Genomic DNA, 12154 nt, shown 5'->3' on the forward strand with positions numbered 1-12154 from the left:
TATATTGTAGACTAAAATTCAAAAACTACAATGATAACTTTTGACATTTTTGAGCATGATGCTTTATTAAGACAACTACAAGATAAAAATCTCTACATATACAGAAATCATAGGAACTACCTAATAAATGTTCTAAATATATGATGCAATCACGATCGCATCCAATTAGCTCATATTATTTATTACACAATTCATATTTGTGTCATATAAGTGATGCAATTAGTAACTGTATATGAAATAATACTGATTGCCCAAGTCTCATCGCGTGGAGATCGCTGCGTATGAAGCCTCCCATATCCACGATCCCATTCGACCCCCTTTTACGCAAAAATTTACTAATTTTATATAAAAACATTTTTAAGCAAGCTCTGCTTTTCATGTAGGGAAGCAGACATCTGTTACGGAGTGACACCGATATACGTTTAATCGCTTCGATTTTTGACACTGAACTGACTGCCAGCGACGAGGTTTACACAATGAATTTTGGTTAACGAGAAATTAAATGCCCCGCAACAAAGTCATTTATTTACGAGTCAGATTTGTCAAATTCCTAGAAAATCTGTGTTCAAGGATAAATATGTTTTTAATGACGGGAATATCGTCTGATAATATCGTCATAAAATGATGATCAGTAAGCGATTAAATAAACACGTTTTATTTAAATGAAGCAGATAGAAGTGTAGAAAAATGATGATAAAGAAAGCCGAAATAAAAGTACTGATAATGATGAGTTGACGCGAGGCATTCTTGCTCCACAAATTTCATTAGAGGTAGGGATCTTGCAATATTTTGCACCAATAGGAACGCTCGATTTTCCTATGTATGAGCGCGGGAAAATTTAACCTGATCAAATAGACAAATTGATTAAATTGATGAATAAAAAAGATATAATAATATTTAAGATAATATGTATTAACGATTATGAATAATATTATGTTCTTAATGAAAAATCGTCATGTGTTATACGAATATCTACATATCAATTATTAAATAAAATATAATGGAAAAAATAAGGTAAAAATTGCTAAAATAAATCAAATGTCACCAATTAATTTTGCATCGAATGTCATTGTCTCCATTAATTGTCACAATATTACGCCTCTATTCTTTTAGGATCAACACAAAACATAACCAAAGATTTAGAATTAATGTATAAAGCTGAACTAAATATGTAAAAATGAAGCAAACTCAAACTCTGCCTTCTATTTTTAGTTTCTGCAATTCTTTCCGAGTTTTTACAGAATATAAAATTCTATACCCCGTTTACGATTGTAGGATATCCTATTCTATAAATATTTTATTTATAATTTGATAGAAGATTCCAATTTTAACTCAAATCTATTGAATCGGCAAGTATATTAAATAGCATGTAGCATACGACACAAAAATGGTAAGGGATCAGGTGATTCCCAAAACATAGGACACAAAAGAACATCACGTGTCATATATATTTGTGATAAAACATTTGTACAGGAGTGTTCGAAATATGCGCTAGAACAGACTTCGACTAAGAGACATCTAACGTACAATCGAAAGATACGTAAAGTAGGTAATCATCAACTTCATCGCTCGTATTTTTATATCGCAAATCTAATTAAACGAGTCTTGTTATAAGTAGTCGCGCACGAACAGTGATCGAAATGACCAGGCTAGAGTACTGGGAATATTAGGCAATTACTTGTCATTTAAAAATGTTTTTGTCAATCGAATCAGCACGAATGTAAACATTAATGTATTGGTAAATATTGATTGACAGAATCGTGTAATAACGAAAGTATTTTTGATTAAATTATAAAATGAAGGGTATTTTGATCTTCGATCATTTAAACGACGTTCTTTTTACAAAATGTAATAAAAAATTCGCGAATCATATACAAAAATTAGCGAAAATTCAAGGACTAATTTTCGAAAACAAGGTAGGTCTCTACCAAATTTTGCAAGACTTTATATAGTAATTTAAATATCTCTGCTTTGAAAGTTTTTAAAGTCAAGTATATTTTATACTGTTTCAATTCCACAAATATTTTTCTGGAAAAATAAAACTATATGCTTCCAGATAAATTGCATAATACTAATATATATTATATTTACAAAGATTTTTATATTATATTATATTTACAAAGACACTACAAATTTATGTCTTGTACAGAATGTAGACAATGAGGATTCAAAATTAAATCCAAATGTCATAATTCAATTATTCGCACCTATTGTCACATCCCAACATGTAATGGCTTCTCAGTTTGGAAATTCTTACACTTCAATGAGATGTCATGATGGCACAAATATGGTGTTTGATGAATTTATGGGATATACATTCATTTACATATCTACAGATGAAGTAGAATTAATGAAAAGAACATTAGGAGTATGTGTGGCAATTGTGAGGCATGTTTGTGGACCAGATGTTGCAGTGTAAGTTTAAATATCATTTATAAAAAAAATTACTTCAAAAAATGGAAGAGTAATTCTATATAATATTATAATTAATATTAATTATATTAATATATATAATAATTTAATTCCAGATTAAAGATAAACAGACAGAAAGTCTGTTTAGTTTCATGTCTGTTAGATGCATGGGTGCATTTAAGAAACTGTGAGCAAAGTATGCTTACAGAAGCAATAGAACAGCTATCAATAAACACAGACCTGGGTGTATCAATACTAAAAGTGTTGCACGATGCCTGTGACAAATTAAAGGCACAATCTGAATTTTCCAATGTACACATCTTGATACTAGTGGAACAAAAATTTCTTTCATTATACTCCAGTAAAAATGCCCATGATTTGTACGCTTCTGATATATTGCTGATGATGCTTATGTGTTGGGTAGTTAATCAGAGAAGGAAAGGGGATACCCAATCTTCAATAAGTGACAACAATGATGATTGTACTGATATTCTTCTACCTGAAAACAGTTCGTCTAAAGAGGAACAAATAACTTTTGGATCGAAGCTTTCAAATCCTACTTCAGAAGATATTTCAGATTTGTTTAGTATGGTCTTTACTGCTATAAGATGTTTACATAATTTCATTGTTATTATTTACTAATATGTTACTTCGTTATAGGAGGATCAAGAGAATCTTCCATCAATGAAGGACTTTATTTGTCATTGCTGGATGATGATTTATACAGTAATTTAATTTTACTTGGAACCGAACATGATTACACTACTAACGCAGTTCATATTTTTGAATTAGCAGATGGTATCAATCTTATCATGATAGTAGAAGTGGCTAATCTTGCCACATCATCAGGATTGTACGATAGTTTCCATTATATGAATATTATAAATGGTTTGCAACTTCAAAGAGATATTGACGAATTAAGACCCGCATTTGAAAATTTCGACTTAGCAATGAAAAAAGCTTTGGATGGAATTAAGAAAAATAGAGCTAACGTCAGTAATGATGTTGATATGTGTCAAAGAAGATTGCAAACAAAGTGGGAATTTGTCCGAAAAAAATATATGGATCTATTAAGATCTAGAGATCCGGAATCCATTCTTCAAATTGAATCAAATATGTCAGGTTTCATGGATAATTTAAAAGAATTATATCGATTAATGTGTTTCGACAAAAGCTTCTTAAAGCAGGGCGTTGATGTACTTACGACAGTAGGAAAACTCGTTCGTCAAAAGCTGAATGATTTTAGCGATTTCCTTAAAGTAAAAGCACTCAAGAACTTTACTCTTGGATCATATCCTTTCATAATTATATCTTCATATATTTGTATTATCTTTTTATTTTTCCTTATAAGTTAGATAAAAGAAATATACATCCTTAATGCCATATAATCTACGAGAACTTCCCTAACCATCAACAAATATCTAGAAGAGTTTCCAGGCCTTGTGCACTTCATCTATATAGATAGAGTCACCCATAGACTGATTGCTCCAACACTGGATTTCACAAACCCTGAAACTCTTACTCTTACAACAAAAAAGGTAATTTGTTAGAAGTTCAAATAAAATTAACGTACATAGAGTAGTTAAGAATTGTTTTTATAGATATGGAACATGGTTAAACAAAGTAGAATTCATTTGGAAGAAGGACATTTATCAGTTATGTGGAAGGATACAACATTTAATTATGCTTACTTCTTGTGGTTTGAAGACAGTTCTGTAAGTAAATAATTTTAAGGCAACAAAACATTGCTACCTTAAATATATTGTTATATAATATTTTCAGGGATCGCCAGTGAAATGTAAAGTTTATTTGAATCATGTGTTGAAAACTTTTCCAGTACCCGGTATATTTTGTGGCGATTATTATAGGTTTGTACTAACGGTACTGAAATATTTGTCTTGTGAATTCTTACTTGACTTATTTTATAATTTCGTAGAAAACTAGCGGAGACGTGTTTCCCTAAACTGTCTCCCAATAAAATCAGAATTTATGAGCTTTATTGTGTTCATCTCGGTTTGGCAACATCGTCGTGTGTATTAGAACATTCAAGAAGACTTGCGGCTACGATATGGGAGGTTACAGGTGTTCCAAATAATCCGGCTGACATACTGTAATAATATTTCTTTAAAATATTTATATACAGATAGAGGTTCTGCGCTTATGCGCGTTACATTACAATTATTATTTAAAAAAAGAGAAATATTTATGGAATTTTTAATTATTTACAAGTACTTAATATATGTATTAATTTGTTATTTATAAAAGATGATGATGCAAAATATTTGTATTTATTTTATACATCAAATACTTAATGTAATGGCACAATTTAAAAAAATGTACAAAAAAACAACATGTGCTGTATACTTTTTTCTCAATTTCACAATTAATTTAAGAGCATAGAGCATTGCAAATATTTGACATATATTGGATATATTATTAAAATAGAACAAAAAAGTGGTAATGCGAATGAGAACATTTTTTTAATATAGAACATCCAGAAAAACGCATATTAGAAACTATTCAGTACTTCAGTCTATGATGCCTCTCCACTTTATAATGCACAGATTCGATACTATGAACATGACACAATACCGTTTTATATATCTCTGTAAGATTAAGATTTTCTAGAAATAGACCAGTCTGCATATAATACAAACATGATCAATTCATATTATATTTATATTTTAAAATATATATTTACATTGCGTGTAGCATAAGCGCTCTAAAATCTTGGTTGATTTGTTTTTGTAGAAATTGTTCTATAAATAGAGCGTTATAAAGCTTTTGGAGTGAATTAAAAATAAGGAAACGATTTTTATTTAATGATTATTAGTTGTATCCGATTTACGTACACTGTCTACTTTTTTCTTCGTAATCTGATTGTAAGACATTTGAAGGGAAGTATTTTGCACACTGTTTGCCTCAGATGATTCTGGGCCTGAAGTCCTTCTAGCTTTTTTCAGTCCTATGTAGTCTTGTAGCAATTTACCTCTGCCCCTTCCAAAACCACTTACGTTCGTTTCACCTCTACAGATCGATTCTTTCACGATTTCTGATTCTACATTAGAAAAACGCCTGTTCTTACTTGATACATTTTCTGTGACATTAACTTTTATTTCTGAAACGGAATTTATAGGCGGTGGGTCTTGATTCGGACTGTTCATTATACTTGTGGTCGATCTCTTCGATTTATCTTGATCAACATTTTGTTCAGTACATGTTGCTGAATTCTTCGGTTTATGAGCAGTCATTGTTTTACTCTAAAACAAAGTAATAGTAAATTTGCGAAAATATACAGAAAACAGTTTGGTTGTTACAATATACGTACAGGTGCAGTAGAATGGTCCTTTATTGTACGAGATTCTTGACAAGTATCATCTAAAGGTTCAATTCTGGATGGAGATGTTTTCCCTGATTTCTGTCTTGCGTCCGTAAATTCATCTTTTTCAGACTCATAGGAATCAGTTACATTATTTGAATTACCATTAACTTTTGTCTTTTTGATAAGCATGAATTCCTTAACTTGTCTTTCAAGCTCTGCTACTTCAAGATCAGACTTACATAAGTCTGGTATTAATTGACTCAAATGCTCTTCAGCTGCTTTTTGTATAGTAATAGCAGATTCAACAGCAGATGTCTTGGTTAAGTCCAAACTAAAAATAAATAATTTCAAACGACGATGTGGAATATTTTCCTATGATGCAAAAAATCAAAATCATATTTTTATAAGATCATATTCAAACTTACTTTAAAGAGTCTATAAACTTAGTAAATACATCTGGCATATCAGATGATTTTTTGGTAGGAGTAGGTTTATAATCTGAACCTTCATGTGCAAATGAATTACTCCCTAAGTTACTTATTCGTAAAGGAACTGGTTCAAATGTCCTATAATAATCAAATTATTTATAAAAACAAAACTCTTAAAAAATAGCATTGTACAAAAATTATTGTAGTTAGAAAACATACCATTTTTTTTGTCTTAAAAAGACATGTTTAAATTTGTATGTTCCCTTTTCACTACTCGTTGAGGAACTTAATAAACATGTAACAAAAAATTCTTCTTTGCAACCATTTTCATTGGAAAAATATGACGAGAATTCTTTATGCAATAATTTGTCCCTAAATGTAGGTATCAATGCTATATCTCTTCTGAAGTGGAACCAACCTATCACTTGTTTACTCTTATCACGTAAAAAGTCCCTTAACTTTTCCTTATTAATTTTGCCAATAGAGTTGTGTAAGGAATCTGGTAATGGACAAGTTACAACAGCCTCAATATCTAAAAATGTCAAAATATTTTACTATAGGACAAAGAAAAATGTTTACGTCACTGAGATAAAACAGTTATTGAATATACTTACTACTGTATATTTTCACTGTTTCTACTTGATTGTATAAATCTGTGTCCGTTTTCCTAACAAATTCAAGTGTTTCTCCTAGCAAAAAGCCCATCTAGAATACGGAGAATTCAATGTTTTCAATTTCCTCGTTCATTAGCTTAGATTATTTTGAGGTTAAGACGCTATATTTCATAATCTAAATGCGAATCATCATGTTAAATGATAAGGCATTATTGGCGATAATGTAAAAAAACATTTTTTTACCTGGGTCCCACTGCTACGAACATTTTCATAAAACAATAATGATAGAGCGGGACCTGAAATTGTAATGAGAAAATCACTATCCGCCATGTTGACAATTAACTGTTATCCGTTTTGCAATTTTGCTTGCACTTTCTATCGTTACGTTTCCTCGTTATGTCGCATAACATGTGTATCTGTAATAATAATAATAATAATAATTCACGTTATTCGTTTATTGCGATAGCTGAGTTATTGAGATATTAGAAATCCAACAAGATTTGATAACAACGATATATCTTACGATCGTCAGTTTACGCGTCGGTATTAAAATAGTCTTACAATGTTTATATTTACTATATGTCACTATCAACTCTGTACTGCAATATTTATATAATTATTGTTTATATGCATAAGTAGGAGTGGAATAATTTATAAGTATCTATAAACACGCTGGAGCAAAGCTTCAAGTTACAAATCACGATCGAAACAGCGGATCATTCGATCAGAATGAACTAAAGATTGAAACAGATGAATCCTATATTTTAGATCTCAAATGTTTCAATTATTCATACATTCATCTATTTTTATCTCATACCTTTGTCAAAAATGAAATTTACACACGTATATATAACATCATATTTTAACATTTCTACGTTAAAAGTAAAATCTATGCATACAATCATGCATATGCGTCATGCTAATACAATTTGCACGTAACCGGAAATTGCAGGAAGCCTCAGACATAACAGGAAAACGAGAATATCAGTTTAAACATCCAAACTTTGAAATAAAAATATCTTTCTCAGTGATTTTTACCTTTTCAACAAACTATTAATTTCCCCCGAATATACATATAATAAAATAATACGTAATATTTAACTTGTAATTTTTTAATTGATTTTATTTTGTCTGAAAAATAAGTAAAAATAAAGCTTTTTTGTCAAATTTGATAACATTTAATCGCGAATGTAGGTGTATAAAAGAGATTTGTCAGAAGTGGGATTCGAACCCACGCCCACAGAGTGGACTGCGACCTGAACGCAGCGCCTTAGACCGCTCGGCCATCCTGACATTTTTGATTAACTAATTTTAAAATTAAATATTAAACAGCGATAATAATTGTTAAAAATAATCGTCATTTAAAAATGAAAAATTGGCCGATCAAGAACAGTAAATTTATTCGAAGTACTTTTTCTTTTATCACGTTCGTGTTTTTATGTCACCAAATACGATATTTTTTAAAGACGTGATAATTAATGGCGAGACAGGAAACTTTCATGAGATAAACGTTTATAACTCGAATCTATATATTTGATTATATCTTATGTCTGAATATTTAAATATAAATTGCCACAACGTTATGCCCTGGGTTTCTTATAAAACTTTATGAATGAATGATTATCTCTATGTTTAAAAATCTTTGGACCTATCTTTTAGTCATTAAGTCGATTAAGTAAGCAAGAAATATAAAATCAACTTTGATTATATATTATTACAACCGAGTTGATTATAAAATTATAAAAGAATGATATCTTTATGAATCGAAAAGCACGTGTAATTCATATTTGTAAAATGTTGTCTTGCAATAGTAATCGTAAAATTCGTAATCCATCTCTTTTAATAGTTCAAATAATTAACATTCTATCGTTCTATCGTTTATCTAACTATTTCTTGCATCATATACACAAACCGAAAGAAATTCCCTTAGTAAATAATTACGACTTAAAGAGCAAAGGGGCATTCGTTGTCCGTCGAAGTATCGGCGCTCGCTCGCGCGTCCCGCCTCTCCCAAAATACACCCGGTTCGCACGCGAGTCGCTTGTATTTCTAGACGCGATGTAGATTTCGATGTAGGACTCGTGGATCGCGTGATGTAAGTCTTTAGTGATCTCTAAAGAGGCGTCGAGATTGCCTCTCTGTTGACTTGGACTCTCTCTCTGTTTCCGTGCCTTTCGTCGACCCATTCTCTTCGAATTTTCAAAGAGGAGGATACAATTTCTTCTTCTCTCGTCCCATTATCATCGTGATCGTGATCGTCGTTGTCGTTGACTTAGTGACGCCGGATCATGACGGAGGAAAAACCGGGTGACCTTAACTGGAGTCAAGAGCAGATCGATCAGAAGGTGAGTTGATTTAGTTCGTCCATCCTGGTTTGTGACCTTGAATTTCTTCCATCGTTGCGTAAGTGGCCGAATACTGCGCGAAAAAGGTAACTTGAACCACCATGGAAAATAAATCGAGGGAATGGGACTTGTTAACCTCTTGGAAAAATTAATAATTCCCTGTAACCGAAATTTTGCTTCCTTCTGAGCAAACGATATGGATTACGGTCGTATCGTTCTGTAAATATAAAATATAGATAAATACCGATAACTATCTTTTATTTAAATTTCTGCAGGAAAGAATGTATTAGGGTCAGAAGAAGATTAGCTTTCGAGCAAATTTGTTTTAGGCGGTTAGGTAATAGCGATTGTTTCAAATTTGACGACATAAATATAAATGTGAATATCAAGTATAAATAAATGCACGTGAGCTCATATACAGGTTCGCAATGACGAAAGGGTTAAGAAAACCTTCGTTTTCCGTAAAATAGGACGCGGTGACGATTCAATAATTGATCGCGATGCCGAGAATGCCCACGTTTGGAGGCTATCGATTACGAAACAATCGTGTTTTCGCGTCCCTTTTGGCGACCGCGATTATAATCCATAATACGAACGGATTATAATATAATTATGATCCATTTGCAAACTAGAAATCAACGAAAACTTCCCTTTCGTCCCAATAGAGAAAAATATCTAACTACGAATTCTTCTCTAAAATTAAATAAAAATAAAAAATCTCGTCGCTAGACAAAATTTCCAATTACGATTTCTTTTCGTAAGAAGAGCAGAAATCACAGCTTCCAACTGAATATCATTCGTCATAATGCATTTGGGATCTAAAGTCATCATCCCTAATTCACCCCGTAGGTAGACGGTGCAAATAACGATGCTATTATATTGGAGACGAGTTCATTGAAAACGCGGCGAGGATGCGGGTCAGTAAGCCGAGATGAAAATTGGCGATGTATCACGCGTGCTCTGTATCGTACATTCTCTAAAAATCACATTCTTAATGATTGCACTAGCGATGTCACATGTGGTGGCCATCAGGGCCTTCGAAATCGATCATCCGCAATTCTTATGATCTCGTGCCACCGTGTCGAAGAACTCCGTTATTTATTCTCTTCTTCTTATACCGTCATCGTCTGCCGTGTATCTATATGTAACGACGCGACATTTAGAAACATTTATACCTACTCTATACCTTATACTCTATTTTCTTTCATCGGATTTTTCCATAACGACTTTATTTCTTTGCATTTGAAATGAACATAAAATATATTCATACACGTATATTTGATTATCTGGTTGGATCTGAAATATTATGACTTCTTCGTTTCAAGAAGATTTAGTGGAAAATGTTGTAGGAATATTCTACGAAAATCATATCTCCGAATAAAAGTATTTTCATGAAATAATCGTGCGTAGCCCCTTACGAACGTCGATCTACCAACTCTCGGTAGTCAATTTTTCCCATCGATCTACGCAACAATTAATCTTCTTCTTAGGCACCTTGCAATCCTAAGCATCGATCAGAACATATCCTCGACTCTTTCGGCGCTACCAGATTCGTTACTGTAATCATGTCCGAACAGAATTTCTAATTTCATCCGTAGACTTATAATGCATTAATTTATCAGAAAGTAAGATTTATCAGAAAATTCATCATAATTATTTTTCATTATGTAGCAAAGTTTAATCCTTTCCATAGATAAACTGAAGAAAAATTCACTAGTTAGGTGTTTGATCATAGAAATCTGTTCAGATCGCGATATCTATGCAATAATTTCAAACTTTCCGAAAAATACGCAATACGCAAATACTTTCCTTCGCAATACGAATTCGACGAAAATGAAAAATTCCATCATCTTCGTTGGTAGAATTGAAGAATGCATGTCGAGGCATTAATCGCAGAAACGCAAGGAAATCGCATTATCCTTGCAACGACATAAAGCTCGGTGAGTAAAATTCAGGGCGAGAATCCGGCATAACGATGACTGTTATTGATCGCACATCCCCCTTGAAACGTTCGAATTTCGGATGGCGGTGCGCCTTGACCGTGGAAAACTTCCGCTCACGCGCAATGGAGTCCGCACGCGGCCGCCTTTCTTCGCGGACGAAAGAGCCTGGACTACGGCGTTGATACGTTATCTGACGCGTTTCCCGATTCTATCCATGTGCCGCGAGACAAGGATCGGCCAACGATTAGTCAAACGTAGATTGCGTCAGGAGGAACAGGTGTCCAACGAGTTTCATCTTGATCGAGAGGTAAAACCGGATCAGTGGGTCAAGGCTGTTGACATGAAGACGAAAAACAGGTCGCTGTTCAGCAGGATGTGCAAGTGCTACGGCAGGAAGTCGGAGTCGCGCGCGCGAGTACACCAGACGGAGGACGAGTCGACCGTGGTACCGAAACCGTCCGACGAGGTAACCATTTCTCGTGTTCCGGGATCTGCAGATTTCGAATAACGTGAATTATGTTGTGCAAACGTACGCGGACTAAATATGTACGTATCTGGATTTTCTTCAGCTTTGGTATTTTATTAGTAACTAGGATAGCAATCGAAACATCGACACCTCTAACGTAACGTTAGCCTTTGATCGATACATCTGTTGGATATTAGGGGTTGAAGTAGAAAGTTAAATTAGCAAAACCGAAAGTGAAAATGCAGGTGCGCTTATTTCGTTTCACCCTTTGTTCTTTTATCGGAGACGAATCGGGGGAAGTACGATATTCAATACCGTACGTTTTGTCTTTTTCTTTGATCGATGATATAAGGGCTGTTTAAATCGGAAATTGCAATGTTAAGTTAACTGCGTGTCTTTGTTTCATTTATGTTCGATTATTAATTATTTATACAAGTAGAGAGGGTGCCGCGCAGCTCAGTGTGCAAACTTTGCCAGTGTGTTCAACAAGTAAAAACAAGACAAAAATGTCATGTAACGAAAAGTGCACAAATGTTTGATTAAAACGTTGTAACAAAAGTACGAAAGCTAGATATGCTTATATGAATTTACAATTTGAAACGCCATCCGCCTTTATCAATGCGA

At 33.1% G+C, this 12154-nt stretch overlaps 3 protein-coding genes and 1 non-coding gene across 5 annotated transcripts in view; 2 read left to right on the top strand and 2 right to left on the bottom strand.

The window, feature by feature from the left end:
* The first annotated feature begins 1518 nt into the window (after positions 1-1518).
* HPS1 (Hermansky-Pudlak syndrome 1 protein) lies at positions 1519-4762 on the top strand. The gene is made up of 8 exons (XM_076624752.1): positions 1519-1916; positions 2150-2415; positions 2529-2998; positions 3073-3702; positions 3805-3950; positions 4014-4127; positions 4195-4280; positions 4349-4762. Exons 1-8 carry the CDS (start codon positions 1797-1799, stop codon positions 4524-4526), a joined length of 2010 nt encoding a protein of 669 aa, XP_076480867.1. The 5' UTR covers positions 1519-1796; the 3' UTR covers positions 4527-4762.
* On the bottom strand, positions 4502-7464 carry LOC117157247 (BRISC complex subunit FAM175B). Its single transcript, XM_076624753.1, has 7 exons — positions 7300-7464; positions 7020-7192; positions 6777-6867; positions 6382-6694; positions 6160-6300; positions 5741-6065; positions 4502-5672 (listed from the first exon to the last, which is right to left on the bottom strand). Exons 2-7 carry the CDS (start codon positions 7104-7106, stop codon positions 5232-5234), a joined length of 1398 nt encoding a protein of 465 aa, XP_076480868.1. The 5' UTR covers positions 7107-7192; positions 7300-7464; the 3' UTR covers positions 4502-5231.
* Positions 7465-7986: 522 nt separating this feature from the next.
* Positions 7987-8069, bottom strand: TRNAL-CAG (transfer RNA leucine (anticodon CAG)). Its single transcript has one exon. It is a non-coding gene; the product is annotated as a tRNA-Leu (tRNA).
* Positions 8070-8861: 792 nt separating this feature from the next.
* Positions 8862-12154, top strand: part of Hex-A (Hexokinase A) — a 34908-nt gene continuing 31615 nt past the window's right edge. The window contains exon 1 of one of the 2 annotated variants that reach the window (XM_033335425.2): positions 8862-9121. In XM_033335425.2, coding sequence (XP_033191316.1) covers positions 9065-9121 — 57 coding nt within the window. In that variant the 5' untranslated portion in view covers positions 8862-9064. Of the gene's footprint in view, positions 9122-11263; positions 11531-12154 lie in introns of those variants that run through there. The other variant, XM_033335424.2, reaches the window with a different exon arrangement.

Source organism: Bombus vancouverensis, chromosome 15 (genome assembly GCF_051014615.1).
Source record: "Bombus vancouverensis nearcticus chromosome 15, iyBomVanc1_principal, whole genome shotgun sequence".
Taxonomy (NCBI): domain Eukaryota; kingdom Metazoa; phylum Arthropoda; class Insecta; order Hymenoptera; family Apidae; genus Bombus; species Bombus vancouverensis.

Coding starts and splice junctions, on each gene's coding strand:
- HPS1 (XM_076624752.1), top strand. CDS start 1,797: ATGAAGGGTATTTTGATCTTCGATCATTTAAACGACGTTCTTTTTACA. Junction 2,416..2,528: donor TGTGGACCAGATGTTGCAGT/GTAAGTTTAAAT, acceptor ATTTAATTCCAG/ATTAAAGATAAACAGACAGA. Junction 3,703..3,804: donor CAAGAACTTTACTCTTGGAT/CATATCCTTTCA, acceptor CCATATAATCTA/CGAGAACTTCCCTAACCATC.
- LOC117157247 (XM_076624753.1), bottom strand. CDS start 7,106: ATGGCGGATAGTGATTTTCTCATTACAATTTCAGGTCCCGCTCTATCA. Junction 6,066..6,159: donor AAGTTTATAGACTCTTTAAA/GTAAGTTTGAAT, acceptor ATTTATTTTTAG/TTTGGACTTAACCAAGACAT. Junction 5,673..5,740: donor AGGACCATTCTACTGCACCT/GTACGTATATTG, acceptor ACTTTGTTTTAG/AGTAAAACAATGACTGCTCA.